We start from the raw sequence: 20,591 nt of genomic DNA, 5'->3' as shown, positions 1-20,591 counted from the left end.
AGTTACCTGCTTTGAAGGTGCCTTCTCTTTGCCAAACTGTTACCAAGGATGACTTTCCAGATGGTTGTGTGCAACAAACCATCTGGCACATCAGGTTAAATGTTTACATAACATTAGCGAATACAGTAACTCATCTTTTGCCTTCTGATTTAACTGGAAATGTGCCTAAAGTTTGTGCTACACATGCATGGAAACTTGGTTTGTATTACTGCCTGAGCAGCACCCAGCCCTCAGGTCTGCTGTCAGCCTGTTCTTGCTGCGTCCTGTACGCTCTGTATTCGTTGACATCCTTCATCTTTCAAGTCCATACGTAGCTCCGAGTGGATGCTGTTCTCCTGATGAATCGGCCGCTCAGAATAAACTCAAAAGCTTCATTAGAGGGGTAAATGGAAAAGTGAGTGTTTATGATCCCAATTACCACCTTTGCTTTAGTGCCTACTTTAATCATAGCCATATCCTCTTCTCTCACTCAACGCTACAAAGCCTCCCACTACAACACCACACACACACACACACACACATACGCACTCACAAATAAAACTGAGCTAGACTTAAGCAGTTGATTTGTTTCCAACTGCGGGAGAGGAAAACAGCTTTGTTACGCTTTCACAGATTCCGCGTCTTTGAGTTATTGCCATCTTTTGATGACATACGACATGAGGTTTACTTGCCGACTGTAAATCATCTCATCTCATGTGACCCTTCAGCTCCACATGCACTGCTCCTCGCGACCGGTAAAAAGTTTTAACAGCTTTTTCCTTTTTTAAGGCCTTCTCTACGTAGAACGGCTCATGCAGTCAAATAACCTGTGGCACAAAACCTTTCACCATGATGATCATCATTATAGTTAATCACCATTCATTTCCAGTTTCACAAGAGCCCACAAGATCAAACATGGAGTATTTTGAGCATTTTCCTATGGCATGGTCTGGAACAACAGTTTGGAGTAATTGAAACAATATGCAGCATGTCAACACTCACAGTTACTGAACCATCACCACAGTTTGCAGATATCGTGATAATGATGTGAGCTTGTTTTCTCTTTGTTGCTGCCACAATAGCTGGCACTGCTCATGTGACGCACCGGCAACACCATCTTGTGGACGTGACATGCAATCTCACCCCTCGGCAGCAACTAAAAGCAAGAGGGCCACTCTCCCAGCACAGTGGAACCTGTGGTAAACAACAGTGTTTCCCTAAAAACCCTCAGAGATAAATCAACCAGAACATCGGGTGGGATTGGACTGTGAGGTTGCATCAAAACTGACATGGGGACGTTTGTGGCAGGGAACTTAAAAAAAGCACTCGCCTGGGCACAACAAGAACGGGGCAGCCCCAGTCACTTGAAACCTTCACAATACAGACATTTCCCCTCCGCTATGGCCAACATTTGATTTGTGGTCTTTGTCTCGGAGACAGCGTTTTCTGTGCTTGATACATCTTTTTTCTTTAGCATGTTTCTTATTTCACTGCCTCTTCCTTTTCATGTCATGCACGCCAGCCGATGAGGGCCTGGACTGCTCCATGGCGAGATGCGACAGTTCAAACACACTGTGGTTCATTAAAGACATCCTGTTGGCTTCGAGAGGGAAAAAGATCCCGGAGCAGCCTACTGTTGCTCTGGTCTGCCCTCTAAACCCACACTGGCCAGACCACATCAGCGCTGAAGCTGGAAATCACAGGACGAGCGTGGTCAACCATACGCACAATACCATTTCCATTTGTCATTTCTTTCCTGCACAGCGTTCAGTAGCTGGTACAGTACCGAGTGCTGCTCCAGGATGCCGGTAAGCTGCGCAGATGGCGTCCTGTGATGTTTAATGTCACGTTTTGTAGTGGTGGGACTGTCACAGCAGCCTCAAGCACCGAGAACTGAAACCCTGACTTTACTGTACTTCACACAATGCTGAATTTTTTTATTTAATGAGACAGATTGTGTTCAAAGTGACTGTAATAAGAGGGAACAACCACTGGCTGTAACTAATGGCGCTCAGACAGAGGAAACATGCATTTTCAAGCATTAGAGGGAGAGTTTTGGTTTCAATAAGCCATGTTGTAATGAGCTGAAGGAGTCACCACCTCAGTTGACTCATAGGAAGAAAGTTGATAGTTGAGGTTGGATCAGAAATTGCTGGGTTCAGGCAGGAAACACAGAGAAAGAGAATCCTGAATGATCAACAGCTTCCATTGCCCTCGTTGTGGACAGTTAGCTTGACGACTACTTAGGGAGCGGTGGTCACAGTTGTTGAGAAAACAAACTTCTAAAGATGTATTCATTTCATATCCTTTTTTTACTGAATACTGTAAGTCTACGAATAACTACTTGTTCCAACGTGATGCTATTTAAACATACACACCTGCTGTCTTACACCACTAATAATGCCGTTAATAAACTGTCAAGTCTGTAAGTATTGTTTTTTTTTGGTTTTCTGTCTCTGGCTACCAGTGCATTGGTGTAAATATATATATATATATATATATATATATATATATATATATGGGCAATTAGATTTGATATTATATGCATTTTCTATAATTCCGCTCAATTTGAGTGGGACATCAGTCATTTTTACAGTTAAAGGAGACATATTATGCTCATTTTCAGGGTTCACAATATTATTTTGGGTTATTATAGAATAGGGTTACAAGCTTTAATCCTCAAAAAATCAGTTTTCTCATACTGTCTGTTTTGCTGTCTGAAATGCTCTGTTTTAGCTCCTGTCTCTTTAAGGTCCCTCCTCCTGAATACCCAGTCTGCCCTGATTGGTCAGCTCACACACGCCTGAGCACCGCTCACTGCATCTCCAGTCAGCTGTCGTGTTTTCACCTTCCAGTTGGCTTCACTTCTACTCTCTATCACATACATTATGCAAATGTGCGACAAGGTGACGTAGTGTGAAGAGGCGTTTCAGGAGCAGCGTTTTCTGTGGGATAGAGGAGCTCCTGCTGGCGCTGACTTTTGGCTTTTTAACTTTCAAGACTTTAATGCACAAGAACTAATATAAATCACTGAAGGAAAGACATAAAAAAATAACAAAAAAGCATATCTCCTTTAACACAGCTACTTTTAAGATATAATATGTGACATTTCCACATTAAAATACTTTTTTAAATCAATAGACTTTTAAACTGTAGTTTGAGTTGTTGAGTTGTTTGATTTGGTTGACTGTTGCTTTGACTGATGGGAGATCGCCAAATTTTATGCCAGAAAGTGAGGAAGGTGTTGGGAGAACGTGACTAAATGTGACATGAATAAAACTTGAAAACTTCCTGAATATTTCTGCTTGCATCCATCATTAAGATTTTTAATCAGAAATAGTGGTTCTTCAACAATGAAGACAACAATTCCCATGATCCCATGCTACTTCACGACATCATCAAACAAAACCAAAATAATGAGCTGAAAGACACTAAAACTCATAAAGATGATGGGAAGTGTAGAGTAATGATTATCTGTGGGATTGTTACTACCAGTGACCCCTGACACATCACTGGTGGTTATTTGGCCATCTGTTAATATGAATATATTGATAAGTGCAGGTTTGATATTTGCTTACAAATTGTTAGCAATCTGTGACTGACTGAAGTCTGTGAATCACAGACATAATGAGACACTTGGCATCTTCACTGGTGATGCTCTACCAGGCCTGTGGTGCGGCAGTCATTACTTTTTGTTTATTCTAAAGGCTTTTCACATTCGTCTGTCCTTCAGCAATTGACACACGTTTACTGGTTGTGACTGGCGAGAAAATTCTGCATTTTCCCCCAAAAAAGTCTTGTTTTGACTTGTATCATTCCTGCACTGTTTAATATGGATGTTAACACACTCAAAGTGAGCACTTTCACCTCATAGTTATTTCATTTTTTGTTCTTTTTAAATAAATTGTGCTTGCCTAAAACGATGTCACTGTCCAAACACAGACTGCACTATATATCCTGGTTAATGTTTCTCTGTGTAGCATTTTAACATCAGTAAATCTGCAGTAATCTGTAGTGATCCCTTTTGAATTTCAATGTTGACCTCTCATCTACAGCAGCCACTGTTACCTGTAAATGTTGTGAGTAACTAGGAGCAGAATAGGCATGGACTTAGTTAAACAACTTGAATGAGTTTGTGTTCATGCATGCATGTGTGTGTGTGTGTGTGTGTGGGTTGCAATACAGTAGCTGTGTACCAGAGGCTCTCATCCAAACAGCTGGTACCCATCTGTTTCTTCTTCTCCTCCTGCGGCCTGCGGCTCAGGCAGCGAGGTGCATTGGCATGCGGTGTCTGGGTCTGGACCAATAGTGGGGAGGTATGCGCTGCAGGAGTGTGCGTGTGTGTATGAATGTGGTTTATGGCGAGTGAGTGCTCCTGTGTGTATATGTGGTTTCGCACTCGACTCCTGTATGTGTGTGTGTGTGTGTGGACTCATGGGTGTGTGGATTATGCGTGTGTGTGTGTGCATCTGGGTATCGTGCTGCATCCTGCATGCCTGTGTGGTGTGACTGTGTGTGTGTGTGTGTACGAGTGTGTTTGGCGGTTAGTAATAATCACATTATATTTCCACTTTAATATTGATACACAGTCATGCGTTGCAGCAAACATATCTCTGAGCGCTCTGCTGCCCTCTTATTGCCTTCACATTCTCTCCCATGATGCAGTCTGCTGCAGAGGTGACTCATTGCGGAGAAGCGTTCAGTCTTTCCATTCATTGTTTATGTAAATCATATAGACTGGACATAACGTTTTGCGTCAGCGTTCCAGATTTCCGTCATTACTTCATAGCTTTATTGGCGTGAGCGCTCTCTGGAAGTATGCGCCTTCCATCACACAAACAGATAAAAAAAATATGATGCTTTAAACAGAAAAAGGCTCACAGTGGCTAAGGTGGTATTTCCGTTGGGTGAGGGAGTGGATGCCTGGAGAATGTTAAAGGCTCGGGATGATCTTCATTGATGTGGTGGATGTCATGTCTGAGGCTTTGTGGATGAAACAAAGTTTTCTTCCAATTGGTTTAATAAGACTGTTCTCATGAGGAATCAGTCAAATAATCCGTGACCTGCCTTGAACTCAATCCCACTTTTAACAGAATTTGAGGGTTTGTTTCTTATTAATTCCACTGGAGGGCAGTGTTGGGCTTGTGATCATTCCTGGCTGCTGCAGGTGAATGTGTGTTTAGGTGTGTGCATGTTGTGAAACTGTGTCCTCTGCTCTCCTCAGCCTGCTCAGTATGCACCCATATAACACAGCAGCCTTCCAAATCTTCCAGTGAGCAACAAAAAGCAGATGTTTCAGTGGATCGGTGCTGGTTGGGTCAGCTTATTCTAAGGGGACTCAACCTCGTCGGGTCTGACTTCTGTTGGCACCTGTCGCAGCTTTCCTTGTTCACCTCTGAGCTGACAATTCAGCTCTCTGAAAGCCAGAGGGACACCTGACAGCTATTTTGACCTCAGTCAGAGTGACTTTTTCCCAGGTATTTATTTACTTAAAGAATCTGAGTGTGTGAGTGTTCCCATATCATTCAAACTTTGTCAAAATGTTTCCTGTGTATAGGAATGGAGGTTTTTTAATTCATGTGATTTTGTATCTTTGGAGAATGATGTTGTATACATACAGTGAACAAACAAGGGGCAAGGGAATTAACAAAAACAAACGGACTAATAAAATCGCCAATCTAGTCCAGCCCAGAAAGAATGTTTGAAGTTAAAGATGAGGGATTGTAAACAAAACAAAACAAAAGAAAGAAGAGAAAAAGAAAATGTGTCTAGGTGTATTAGAAGCTTTGGTCTGTGAATGTCTGACCTTTGCTGGCCAACCTTTGTCCACCCAGGCACAGAACAGTAAACACAGGGCTAATTAATGCAGAGACTAACAAACTATTATCAGGCAAAACATTTGGTTCTGTTGTTGCTGCTTTGGCAAACACTAAACGTAATGGACGAAATAAAGACTCTAAACTTGGCAGAATGAGTGAGGGGATCTGAAAGGTAGCTAAGAGACCCCAAACAAGGGAGTGAGAAATGTTAATGGTTCACAGAGACACAGAGATTGTGTACTGAGGACACGACAAAAACTGGCGATAAAAATGTACAAAATGAAGACTGGGTTAAGAGGTATATTTCAGCTGACTGCATATGATTTTAAGAGTATGAAGACAATTTAAAATCAAAGCAAATACTGAGTAATTTTTTTAGATTACTGCAATCTATATGTATAGTATAAGAGATCATCTTGTGCTACTGCTTAGGCCATCTGGTGAACACTCTTGGTTCTTTTTGGTTAAGTTGTGTTTACTGTAGAAATGTCATCATGAAAAAGCTTTCTGCCTCCTGGAACAACATGAACCTCAACCACCTCAGGCTGCTGATATCCCCTGTAATTACCCCACACTGTAAGTCAGCCTACCTCACCACATACACAGGAACATATAGGTTATGGTTCCGTATAATACTCTTATCCCAATTTGATGCGATGTAAAATCACAAATATAGGCTGTAGAACAAACAAAAAAGTACAAAAATACACAATTTTCACCAAATTTTAATAACAATTGTATTATGTTAGTATAATAAGCCTTTACTTGGCTGTGGTGCACGTGCTGTACAGTTTTATGAGTCCTTTTTAATACTTCATACACAAGTGAGTTTGTTGAAGAAGCTCCTTTTAATGTGGTCAGCTCTGTATCCAGCCAGAGAGCAGACAGCTTCAAGTGCAGATACTGCATTGGAAAGTGGGACATTATTTCATTCATAATAACTGGCACAACACCAATTTCAGTTTGTAAAGCAAGGTCAGGCTCTTTGTTTAACAATGGAAATGTCTCAGGTGCATTTATCTCTGTCATCTTTGTGATGGGAGCTGTAACAGAAGGGTTTATTGAGCCTTTGTGCTGTGAGAAAGTCAATGTCATCTTTTGAAAAAGATTGGAAATGTCTAGCTAGGTAGCTAACTTAACGCAAGTTAAAAGAGTGTTGACTGAGCTAACAACGTGTACGGTGATAAAAGTACAATAGTCACCAGCGACATTCAGTGCCCGGCCGATCTGATCCCACCAACGGACTTTTCTGGACGAAGCAGATTCTGATTTGCCAATACTCTAAAACTCTCCCTATTTTTCACAGCCTCATGTTGGCAGGTATGCTAAAGTTTTCTGAATCACAATGTCACATTCAGTGTGCTAACATTACAATATCAGAAGCGTTGCTGCCCTCTTCATCATCACAGGGCTTAACAGTGTCTAGCTTAATAATCACTTATCAAGGAAGCTGTCAGTTTTAAGTTTTTTGGTAATGTGTAAATGCCCTCTAGTGGACATACTCTAACAACCATATGCTGATGATGGCATTGGCAATGCATAGGCCTGTGTCTACAGTGTATAGGTATATAGTAAATATTGATAATAGTCTAAATTTGAGCATAAAAAACAGAATATAATTCAGATATTTAAAAAAAAAAAAAGGAATGACATTCCAGTGGGATTATAGAGGAAGACTGCCAGCACTATACGGTGCTTCGCCATATCCTTTAAGCTCCCAGCACTTTAATATTGGATATTATATATGTTTCAAGTCAAGTCCAGCCCTCTGATATATGTTATGTCATCTGTTGAAAGCCCTGTAGACTTGAGTGTCTAAGAGTGCAATAAATGTTTTTTGTTGAAAAAACATTTTAGCAAGAACTATGCAGCCCTAAAGGGAAATACAGAGACATACAGTGTATCATGCATGCCCTAACACAGTTTGACATGACAAAAGTCACATAACAATACACACCAACGCAGAGGAACACACACCCTGAGGAGAGTCCTTCAGGTTCAAGGTTCATCGATGTATTCATTACAATTACCTGAAAGATTTTTGTGACTGTGATACTGTACAGACTCAGCTGTTGAGCAGTGAGAATTTTTATCTGACAGGAGGAGACTCTCCCTCCTACACAGAACACAGAGATACTGACCCGGACCTGAACCAGAACCCAAACCCAGGATAAAGAGGTTCAGTGAAAGTGGTGTTGAAGGTGTAGAGGTGGACCGGTGTATCATCGGAGACGCTGTAGAACGACAGAGTGCCAGCAGGACAGTCCACATACACTGCAACTCTGCCGGAGGAGGAGCAGGAGGAGGAGGAGGGGAAGTCTGTTTCTCTGCCGTTGTGCCAGACAGAGTATCCATCACCACCAAGGCATTTCAGTCCCCAAGACTGATCAAGCCCACAGTTGTTACTGTTTCTTTTCCCTCCGATTCCTTTGCACCTCACGGATATAGAAACTTCTCCACTCCACTCGACCTCCCAGTAACAGCGACCAGTCAGACCAGTTCCACACAGCAGCTTAGGGCGGTCATTAAATCTCTCTGGATGATTAGGATATGACTGATCCTCCTCCACACAGGTCATCTTCCTGTTGTTGTCAGACAGTTTGATCTTTCTGTTTACTGTGTTGGTGTCGACTGTGAGTTCACAGGAATCTGATGGAGAGAACAAGACACAATATATTAATATATCATCAGTTTGAAGATGGTTGAATGTGTGCTGCTTGGTTTTCCTGACTCAAATGAAAAACACACTTACACTTCCTCAGACCTGGCGTCAACCATCGGACTCCACCGGGCTCCACCCTGAAACAGACATTACATGACTCTTATACACATATCCAAAATATGTACATCAGGCCTGCCGCTCCCTGTTCCCCCTAAACCTCCAACTCAAAGTCCAACTCTGTATTTCCAGAGTGTGACAAGGACACCATCTGAGAATACACACAACCCTATTTTTAGATGATCCTGTCTCCATTAAGAGTCCTACAACAAAAGCACCCGTTGGTTCCCGACCTCTGCCATAAAACCAAGTGACAGACTCAAAGACTGATTCCCTTCAAAACCTCACAAGTCTCACTAAACCTTTCTCTTCATATGAACATGAACATAAACTAATATGTCAAAAGTCTTTTTCAGAGCGAGCTCACCTCTGTCACCTGAGGATGACTAGTAAGGGCAGCTGTCCTGATAAGGCTACCTGTCTCCTAGGGTAACCAAGGCCAATAGATAGACTCTTACAGACAGTATTTTATTAGAGGATATTAAATGTGACCTGAGGATTATACAACGTGACTAAAGCCCCTTTCACATTTGATTGGTAAGAGGTTTCTGACTCTTCCGCAAAGATGACTGTTTTTGCATTTATTTAAATACTACATTTACTTGGACGTATCCGCAATATCAACGAAAGAGTGTAAAGTAATATACAGGCAAGCAGAGAAGAGTATGAAGCAGCTACAGTACACGCTGTGCTCGATAATCCCACCGTATAAAGAAATCTGCAGCATTTTGGATCTTTGTCCAGCAGCAGCATGAACAGGCCATAAAGAAGCACACTGCTGAAGCTGAAGGGAAACCACCGAATAGCAATCGCAGAGGCAGTGTGCTAACGTAAATCTTGTAAACATGAGAGCCTTGCTTTGACTTTTAATCTTGAACGAGATTTGGCGACACTGTGCAGAATTAGCAGCTAAGCTTCAGTCAACCAATTAATGACTTTAAGGGCTGTTGTCTGATTTATAGAATATTTAAATCAATCCAGTACCCGCACATCAATGGACTCTCATCTTTAATGTTAAAAAAACGATTTCCAATGCGTATCAGTGAGTCTTTAAAGTCCAATATTTTGACAAATACACTTGAATGCAGCATCTCAAAGTCCTGTCCTGTGATCGTCAGGTTTGAACAAAGTTTTAACTAGATGGAACTGCCTGCTTCTTACCTGAGAGTGTCGAGTCTCCAGTTTGGATCCTTCAGGCCATCAGACAGCCGCTTCACTCCTGACACTCCTAGATGATTGTAGCTCAGGTCCAACTCTCTCAGATGGGAGGTATTAGAGCTCAGAGCTAAGGCCAGAGAAGTACACCCTTCCTCTGTGATCAGACAGCCTGACAGCCTGCAAACACATAAAACAACACACATGGCAGATCATCTGAGGGTACTGTTGTGTCAGTCAAATACAATAAGAAACCTTCTATGGATGATTAATAGTGATAATGATGTGAATGTCATTAGTTAGGTATTTTCGTCATAGTCAAGTATGGACCTGATTATGACGCAAGACAAAGAGTTGATATATTTCAGTCTGACCAAAGTGGAGGACAGATTGACAGACCCGCATTACCATATCAGACCCAGTGGAATAACTTTATTTTTGATGGAAATGTGACGCAATGTGCTCCCACCATCTGTAAAACTATTGAATTATGTGTGTGTGTGTTTTACATCCAGAGAGCTCTGGTAACATCACAGGCTCAACAATGTTTTTTTTTGGTGAGCTCAGTTTCTGTTCTTATTCCATCAGCTAAAAAAAGTATGTGATGTAAAATGCTGATGGTCATTGTTAGTGTTTAATGTGACTTTATATATTGTGCCAAACAGATTTAAGATGCCAAAATATGCAGTACGTCTATGTGTTTTTCTTTCATTTGGAATAATCAAATCGCTATTCATTTTCTTGTTATGTTTATGAAATGTGGTCCTATAAAGTGGGAGATGTCACAGTGGGATGCCAGAACTTTCTGCATTACAAAGTACAAGTTTCATTGCTCACTAGAACTCCTCTCTCTGCCTCTTTCTTACATTACAACTAGTCGACTGCTAATATGAAAAACCTGGCAACTAGTAAAAATGAGTTGTCTCGAAACCCCTAGCTGAGTCTAATACAGATCATATTACTTATCTAGCATGCGGTGACATGAGGCAGTGAAGTTTACAGTTTAGAAGCAGTTCATTAATGATATTCATAGTAGAAGTGAAGTCAGAGCAGACTGGGCTTTTTGGGAGGGGGGCCTTAAAGTGACAGGAGTTAAAATAGTGTGTCTCAGACAGAGGGGCATACAGTGCTCCAACACTTAACACTGGACAATATGAGAAATCCAGCATTCACAACCAAATATTGTTTATTGAACATTAGAGTCATCGTATTCTATTACACACCTAAAATAAAAACATAACCCTGAAAATGTGCATAATATGACATCTTTATATGTTCATCAGTTGAATCAGTTGATGAATCCTGACCTGAGAGTTTCAAGTCGACATTGCAGACTTTGTAGTCCAGCAGACAGCAGCTTCACCCCAGGATCCCGCAGGTTGTTGTTACTCAGGTCCAGCTCCCTCAGACGACACGACTGGGAGCTGAGAACTGAGGACAGAGCTTCACAGCTTATCTCTGAGAGGTAACAGCCACTCAGTCTAGTGAGACAACAGTGAGGAAACAAGAAATAAGATCTTTACTTTTTTTATCCAGTTGAAAGATAGCATTTTTCAGTGTTTTTTTCCATGAATAAATTTCCCTTACTGAGCTTTGTTGGAGTTTTTGACCACTGGCAGCAGCTTTACAAGAGCTGTCTCTGAAGCAAAGACTTTTCTTAGGTCAAACACATCCAGACCTTTTTCTGATGACAGTAAGATAAAGACCAGAGCTGACCACTGAGAAGTTAACAGCTGATCTGTGGAGAGTCTTCCTAAGAACACGTCCATTACAGTATCCGTCACAAAAGAACACTCATTCAGTTCATTCAGACAGTGGAACAGATTGATGCTTTTCTCTGCAGAGGGAGTCTCTGCGATCTTCTTCTTGATGTACTTGACGGCTACCTGACTGGTTTCTGAGCCATGTCCTTTTGGTGTCAGCAGACCGTTCACAAGAGTATGATTGGTCTGCAGCGAAAGGCCCAGGAGGAAGCGGAGGAACAAGTCCAGGTGTCCATTTGGACTCTGTAAGGCCGTGTCCACAGCTATATGGTAGAAGGGTGTCTTTGCAGATTCATGGATGGTCGAATGTTCTTCTGCCAGCAGATTGACACCAGAGTTGATGAATGTCAGATGGACATGGAGAGCAGCCAGAAACTCTTGAACGGTCAGATGGACAAAGCAGAACACCTTCTCCTGGTACAGCCCTCTCTCCTCTATAAAGATCATTGTGAACACTCCTGAGCAGACTGAGGCTGCTTTGATATCGATGCCACACTCTGTCAGGTCTGATTCATAGAAGACCAGGTTGCCTTTCTCCAGCTGCTCAAAAGCAAGTTTTCCCAGACACACAATCATCTTCCTGCTCTCAGGATTCCAGTGTGGATCTGTCTCTGCTCCTCCATCATACTTGACGTTATTCATTTTGAACTGAACCACAAGGAACTGGATGTACATCTCAGTCAAGGTCTTGGGCAGCTCTCCTCTGTTTGTCTTCTTCAACACATCCTCCAGAACTGTGGCAGTGATCCAGCAGAAGACTGGGATGTGGCACATGATGTGGAGGCTTCGTGATGTCTTGATGTGGGAGATGATTCTGCTGGCCTGCTTCTCGTCTCTGGATCTCTTTGTGAAGTACTCCTCCTTCTGTGGGTCAGTGAACCCTCTGACCTCTGTCATCATGTCAACACATTGAGGAGGGATCTGATTGGCTGCAGCAGGTCGTGTGGTTATCCAGAGGCGAGCAGAGGGAAGCAGGTTCCCCTTGATGAGGTTTGTCAGCAGAACATCCACTGAGGTGGACTTTGTAACATCAGTCAGGATCTCAGTGTTGTGGAAGTCCAGAGGAAGTCGACACTCATCCAGACCGTCAAAGATGAACACAACTTGGAAGTCTTTGAACTCACAGATTCCTGCCTCTTTGGTTTCAGTAAAGAAGTAATGAACAAGTTCCACCAAGCTGCACCTTTTCTCTTTCAGCACATTCAGCTCTCTGAAAGTGAATGGGAATGTGAACTGTATGTTTTTGTTGGCTTTGTCTTCAGCCCAGTCCAGAGAGAACTTCTGTGTTAAGACTGTTTTCCCAATGCCAGCCACCCCCTTTGTCATCACTGTTCTGATTGGTTCATCTCTTCCAGGTAAAGGTTTAAAGATGTCTTCATGTCTGATTGTTCTTTCTGGTCTGTATGGTTTCCTGGATGCTGTTTCAACCTGTCTGACCTCATGTTCATCATTGACCTCTCCAGTCCCTCCCTCAGTGATGTAGAGATCTGTGTAGATCTGATTCAGTTGGGTTGGGTCTCCTGCTTTAGCGATCCCCTCAAACACACACTGGAACTTGTTCTTCAGGGTAGATTTAAGTTTACGCTGACAAACTGCGGCATAATGTTCTGAACAAATATACAAAACATAAAATAATTTAGTGATAAATCAAGTATGACAATTTCATTAACCTAAAGAATGCATATATGAACATATGCTGAGACAGTATTAAATGTCTTACTGCTCTGAAGGTAGTCAGCCAGCTCTCCCTGCTTCATTCTCCTCAGGAACTGCAGTGTGATCTTCAGAAATGCCTCTTTGCTGCTCCTCCTCTGCTCTTCAGCCTCACCATCCAACACCTCCTCATCCTCTCTCTGACTCTCTAAGCATTCTTGGTAATCTGAACTCAGCACCCGTTGGATCGTCTTCAGCTCGTTCTTCACAAAAGTGACAATGTTCTCTTCCAGCAGCTGGAACATAATATTATGTGAATGACGCACAAACATCAGATCCATGTTGGACAGACTGAAAATCCACTGGTCTACAAAGTGCAGCTTGGAGATTATTGTGAAGAGACTAGATGTAATTGTAGTTGTACATGTACACACCATAAATATGGAATCCAGGTGTGTTTGATGCTGCTGGGCATACTGATGACTGGGAACATCTGAGCTCTCCTGGTCGACACTGTAAAGGAATCATTAAGAATTGGCACACATTATATCTGTCCACAAGGAGACAAACACAAGCTAAAGGTCCTTCAAGTCAAAGTGTTGATGACAACACTGAATCAGATGGTTTTCTCTGACAAAGTGTTGGTCGTACTGCAGATCCCACTGTGCAGCTATCACTTTACTGTCTTGATTCAGCAGGTTATCTGTTTTAGTCCATCCAGCTCTTATTGAACCCTTTAATACTATAGACAGCAACACAGAGCTCGCACAAGCTAATTGGCAGCTGCCTGTCTAGTACAAATTGGTAGGGAGTCTAGCTGTTATCACTGACAAGTTTCTGTTGACTCAAAACTAGAAAATGTTGATTTAAAGGAGGAACTCAGTGGAATTAGGGGTAGTCTTTGTTAGCAGCTAGCATCTGTTAGCCTGAATAAAACAGTTTTATACTGATGCAGCCATCAAACAACAGCCATAACGTGTGTGGAGAAAATGCTGAACTGGAGTCCAGAGGTGAGGACTGGTTATACTGGGCAGCTTTCAGATGTGTGAATATAAGAACGATGCTGATAACAAACACACAGGTTTTTAAAATAAACCTTTCTGGATATACAACAGTTAAAACACAAATCAGTCATATTTTCTTGTAATCAACAGTTTACCTCTGTGCAGCAGAGGGTTGTTCTCCTTTCAAATCAATGAGACGACCATTTGACCTGTCACTCTTCAAAGACACACAGCTGGGTTCAGGTCCAGATCCAGCACAGTCTGGTCCCCTATAGATCCTGTTGGGCACAGAGGACGACCACCAGGGAGGGAAATTCACTTTTGAGTCCTTAGACACAGAAGCAGCTAACAGCTATCAACAAGAAAACAATCAATACAGAAAACTGCAATACAACATGAAGCTGAATGCTTTTAGTCTGTGTATCATCAATTCATATTTCATACAAATATTGGACAGATGTGAGGTGTGAAGGAGACAAAACCAATCACCACAAGAAATGTTGGCATTGTTTCTGCAAACCATTATGTGACATTTACATCTTTAAATGTGTATATTTCAGAAGTAGTGGATATCTTGAAATTATGTGTTTCAATTTGAAGTTGTGATAAAGCTGTGCTCGTGGTCTAGTTACAGTAGATTAAGGCACAAAACCCACTTGGTTAGGGTTCAGAAAACATCATGTTTTGGCTGGTTTCATCTAAACAAACACTACAGGAAATGTGCCCACATCTTGTAAAAAATGTGTTTGTTGGGGGCCTGCTGCTTGGTTGTCGTCTCACCTCACTGACAGTGTATCATTGGCTTATTTTTCCATCAAATATTGGATCAAACAAGAACTAAATTGACTGGTTTCTGGGCAAAACATGAATCAGTTTTATTTTATTGTTATCAACAGTTTACCTCTTTACAGCAGAGGGTTGTTCTCTTTGAAAATCAACGAGATGACCATTTGACCTGTCACTCTTAAAGGACACACAGCTGGGTTCAGGTCCAGGTCCAGTAGAGTCTGGGCTCCCATCGATCCTGTTAGACAGAGAGGAAGTCCACCAGGGATAGAAATTCACTTTTGAGCCACAGACACAGATGCTTAAAACAAACATACAGGTTTTTAAAAGAAACAATCAAAACATGAATCATGCATATTTTACTTTGGAAGATCCCCACTTGACTTGTGTAAGTCTGTAAGACTGCTGAAACTTCACATTATCCTTAGCTGAACATTACGATTTATTTTTTCACAGAACGAGGACTTTGGACTTTGTCCTCCATCACTTCCATTGAAACCATACATATACAAGGCACAAAACCCACTTAGTTAGGGTTCATAGAAGATTGTGTTCTCGCTTAAAATACTTGGTTTCATCTAAACAAACACTACAGGAAATGTGCCCACATCTTGTTAAAAATGTGTTTGTTGGTCTTGAACAGAGGCCTGCTGCTTGGCAGTCGTCTCACCTCACTGACAGTGTATCATCGGCTTATTTTTCCCTCAAACACTGGACCAAACAAGGACTAAATTGACTGGTTTCTGAGCAAAACATGAATCAGTCATATTTTATTGTTATCAGCAGTTTACCTCTGTACAGCAGAGGGTTGCTCTCCTTTAAAATCAATGAGACGACCACTTGACCTGTCACTCTTCACGGACTCACAGCTGGTATCAGGTCCAGGTCCAGTAGGGTCTGGTCTCCCATCGATCCTGTTAGACAGAGAGGAAGCCAAACAGGGATGGAAATTCACTCTTTAGTCTTCAGACACAGAGGTTACTGGAGAAACTAGCAGCTATCATCAAGAAAAGGACCAACTCACCAAAGTTCAATAAAAGATGAAGCTGAATGATTTCAGTCTGTGTATCATTGCTTCATTTACATTTAAATACTGGACAAAACCAGGACTAAAACTGCAGAGAATACCGGACCAAACCAGGTCCAATGTTGAACATGAGTCCAGAGGTACAGACTGATTATAGTGTGGTCACACTTTCAGATGTAAGGTTTGAAGAAGACAAACCCAATAACCAGAGTAATTGCTGGAATTGTTTTCCGCAAACCAAACATGTGTTACATTTGTACGTTTCATATTTAAATGTGTACATTTCAGAAGTAGTGGATATGTTGAAATCTTGTGTTTTGATAAAGTTGTGCTTATGGTCTGGTTGGGTTTAAGTACAAAAAACATTCAGGTTACGGTTAGGATTCAGAAAAGATCATGTTATATGGGACTGAACCAGGACTAAACTGACTGTATATTGAGCAGAGTTAACTCTGATTCATAGTTTGCATGTCTCAGCACAAATATTCTAAGTTAACTGTTATTTATAGAGTCCATTTCAGAGTAAAAAGACTTTGGAAGATCCCCACTTTACTTGTGTATGTCTGTAAGACTGCTGAAGTTTCACATTGTCCTAAGCTGAACTTTACAATGTATTTTTTCACAGAACGAGGACTTTGGAATTTGTCCTCCATTGAAACCACATTAGAAATCATTCTAGGAGAACATGAACATTATAAGGACAACCGGTCAGAGTGGATCCAATGAGGACAAATGTAGCTCATATTGTCCAACACTGTTTTAATACTGACAACAACTTACTGTTTGTCTGATAAATGTTGTTGTTTAGAATCAATGTAGTGACCCAACGAAACACAGCTTGACTCAGGTCCAGGTCCAGGTCCAGGTCCAGAATGGACTCCCTCCTCTTTGCCCTCACACTGATCCATGGTGCTCAACTCGGACACACTTTCATCTGGAGAGGAAACAGAAATCATTCATCTGCACATCAACTGAAATCATCCCTTACATGATTTCACCTGGCAAAGATCAGCAGCTCCCTCCCTCTTGGTTCTTATGGTCAGTTTTATATCAGTGTACGCTGGATGCAGTCAGACACCAGCGTGAGGCAGAGGAAGCTACCATCAGCTGCTTGACTTCCACCATCAGTCCACTAGATGACATCATGGAGCTGCAGTGAATTGAAGCGATGCATTCACTGACTCACAGATGGACTGAGAAACTATATAGAAAATGAATTAATGCTGCAAGCTGCAGCTGATTTATCGCAACAACAACTGGACACACACTCTTAAGACATTTATTTTATAGCCCACATACCCACAGATACTGTATTACTGCATTATCCCTCAACCCTACTGTGAACACCCCTTCCAATATTACATCTGGTTGTCCCCTAGTCTTGGATGAGAGCCCCATCTTCTCCTGCTTTAAACCCAAAATATTGCCAAATTGGTGAGCTGGTTTCTTAGAAACTAAGTTCTCCATGTCTGTATGTTAAAGAGCTGTGTGCATGCCACTACATCAGGCCAATTAGCCTGTAGTGACTTCCCCAATATCTATGTACTTGCCTCCTCTGCCACAACAGTTCCACGTGCATTTTCTTTTCAAAATAAAAGCCCAAAGATGACATAACAACTGTTAGATATTGTTAAAAATATTGCATATGGCCCATGTCTACTGCCCAGCACACACCATCCAGTCGACTGAATTAGCATGTTGTTTATGTTCGCAACTGGAAGGAAGCTAAAAATCTCCTATGTTCTGATCCACCTCATGTCATTCCATGTGCTGTGATAGTAACCTGAGCTAGCTTAACAGCATGGTTTGCGACTGCCAGTTCTAATGCACTGGCCAAGAGACTCAACTGTTATGTTTTACAGGCTCTCAAGCCACACGCTGATTTTATCACGCATGGAAAAAATAATCGTATCTGATGGTGTTGCAGCGCGATGAGGTCACTGACACAGTGCACAGACAGACAAGACACAGCGGCACAGAGCAACAGCAAGTTATTCAGATCATCAGTGGAAAGGTAAGGTTGTAATCTCAGTCGGCATCTCCTCTGACAGCATCCCTCCCTCTGTTTGCAAACAGACAGGTGGGAAACTTTCACGTGATTCCCAGTAACTGGTATTTAGGTTGACATGTCTATGCAACATTCTGAATGTAACTGTACCTAAAGATTGAAGTAGTAAGTAATAGTAAAGCAGTAATAAAAATATTATCTATGTTTTTTTCATTTTTGTTTAATATCAACATTACAGGGTTGCCAACACGTTATCAGCATCAGCAGAGGAAGCATCAAAGCCTTTGCTCTTTAATTTCACTTCTATGGCAAATTGAAATGTTTTTAACAATACAACTTAGAATGTGATAGATTAGGTTACATTAATTTGGCTCAGCGATAATGTGACACTAGAGCCACTACTACAAATGTGAGAATCAAAGCATCATCATCTAATGGTATTTATCCTAGCTCATGTGTATGTGTCAGACCATACCACTGTTTAATAGCCTATACAGTAGCTGCCAAGGTGTCAGAAGATGAATTGCCTCTGTATTCTGAACACTAAGTATGCGTAACAGCCATTTTTGCTAATATTTTGTTTTGTTTTGAAACAACTTGAGGGAGTGGTGCCTCTGTCAGGGAGGCAGAGACCATGTAATCGCAGGGTTGCAGACTGAGCAGAGGCAAACAGTTTTTGACCGTGCAGCAGTGATTGCAAATGAAATGTTACATTTTCTTTTGTCTATGATTAACAAATGACTCATCACAGAGAACGTGGTACTTGGTGGTTGTATGGCATTGGACAGCCAACGGACTGTAAGTAATAAATCACCTTTACTTTGTGAACAGTGGACATTTCATCATCTTTGCACAAGTCAATCTGCAACCGTGGTGACTTGTTTTCCTGGACAGAACAATCCTGTGGGATCCACTTGAACTATGTGTTTTTCTCCTTCATTTACTGTCCATACAATGTTTGCAGATGCAGCTATCATTAAAATAAAATTCCCAGGTGGCTGAGGAGTAAAGACCCTTGACCCCTGCGGTGGGTTCATGTTACAGAAAGTGTACTTTCACTCCAAACTAATCTGAAAGAGTACACATCTGCATACACAAATATCAAATACTGTAAGTGTGGGAGATGCAACAAAAAAATATTCTAAGAGTTTCATTCGGGGCCCCCCACTGTCTACAGCATGGCTGCACCCTTGTTGTAATGAGTGTGTAAAACTAAAGACTATCTCCTGTTGGGGGACTGTCCAGCTTTATTTGCTGCGTCCATTGTCTTTGTGAAGAACGTACTGAGCCTCCAAAAAGCTGTGACACCCCTCTGACTCTCTACTGCAGCAATAAAAGCTCTTCACGACCAACTAACTCAACTCATAACCCCGACCCTTTCCCCACAGGTTATACTCTCAAACATCGACCCAGCGTCACACGGCCGGTGGCGTTTTTAATGGTCCGGTCCATCGTCCCCGACTTTAAACCCACTTGTGTGTTTGTAGTTATGAACGATGGAGCGGCGAGTTGTTGCTGTTTCTACTTTACCTTGACAAAGACAGTTTGTGCTAACGAGTCAAACATTTAAAAACCGTTACCTGCAGCCGGAGGTCCACATGAAGAAACACTATCTGCGTCACAGCGGTAAGAGAAAGTGAAAGTAAAGTTTATAATAGTGACGTCAGTCCTGGGGAGCTGGGGGACTGCCAGCCTGCCATGGTGTCAGCAGACAGCTTCAGGTGCAGACGCTGCATTTTTTCATCCATAACAACTGACATGACACCGATTTCACTCTTGTAAAGCAAGGTCAGCCTCTTTTGTGTGACAATGGAAATGTCTCAGGTGCACTTATCTCTGTGGTCTTTGTGATGGGAGCTGTAACAGAAGGGTTTACTGAGCCTTTGTGCTGTGAGGAAGTCAGTGTCATCTTTTGAAAAAGACTGGAAACTGGTCTTTTCATCACTCGAGTACGCGTTTAATGTCAGCCCGATTCTTCTCATTATTATCGTAAACTAAAGATTTCTAACCTCTCCTACATGCTCATAAAGTAGAAAGGTACTGTGCATGGCCTCAATGAACCCAGATTTTTTGGTCACACTAAGTTGTCAAATGAAGATATTAAGCTTTAAATTCATACAGTTTTAAAGTATCAGGACTGTTCACTGTGCACACTAATTTAATTTATACCTGTGGCATTTGAAGGCCATCGACTCCATGCCCTTTCCAGGTCACTGATGTGCTGTACTGAGCTGTACACATCTGGCTGTGAGGGGAATGTGAGACATTTGTCACTGACAAGATAATTGAGTTCTCCTTGACGAGCAGAGGTGAGCGGGCACACAGACGAAAGCAGCAGGGGTGGAGGAAGCATTCGGCTCTTCTACTGAAGTAAAAATATCAATACTAAAGTGTAAAAACACAGAAATATTATCACCAAATGTGTGATAAGTATCCAATTTAAAGGTTCAACTGCAAAATAATGGCCCCTTTGATTGATCGTTATTATGCATGACATTATTAGATTGTTACTGATGCATTAATGTGTGAGTAGCATCTTACTGTTATAGCTATCAGCCCAGTGTTTCTTAACGATGAGTTTTCCCAAGTTCTGCTGTTTAACTCTGTTTTAGACTGAA

At 41.7% G+C, this 20,591-nt stretch overlaps 1 protein-coding gene across 1 annotated transcript; it reads right to left on the bottom strand.

Annotated features, from left to right (window-relative positions):
• Positions 1 to 6,507: 6,507 nt before the first annotated feature.
• On the bottom strand, positions 6,508 to 19,582 carry LOC311259429 (protein NLRC3-like). The gene is made up of 12 exons (XM_084356574.1): positions 19,554 to 19,582; positions 16,746 to 16,899; positions 15,730 to 15,852; positions 15,054 to 15,176; positions 14,308 to 14,430; positions 13,583 to 13,661; positions 13,216 to 13,444; positions 11,320 to 13,102; positions 11,040 to 11,213; positions 9,739 to 9,912; positions 8,551 to 8,597; positions 6,508 to 8,447 (listed from the first exon to the last, which is right to left on the bottom strand). The coding sequence occupies exons 2-12, from the start codon at positions 16,871 to 16,873 to the stop codon at positions 7,915 to 7,917; spliced, it is 3,516 nt and encodes a 1,171-aa protein (XP_084212700.1). The 5' UTR covers positions 16,874 to 16,899; positions 19,554 to 19,582; the 3' UTR covers positions 6,508 to 7,914.
• Positions 19,583 to 20,591: the final 1,009 nt, after the last annotated feature.

This window comes from Pagrus pagrus (genome assembly GCF_965226575.1).
Source record: "Pagrus pagrus genome assembly, chromosome: 7".
Lineage (NCBI taxonomy): Eukaryota > Metazoa > Chordata > Actinopteri > Spariformes > Sparidae > Pagrus > Pagrus pagrus.
This window is presented reverse-complemented; position numbering and strand designations above follow the sequence as displayed.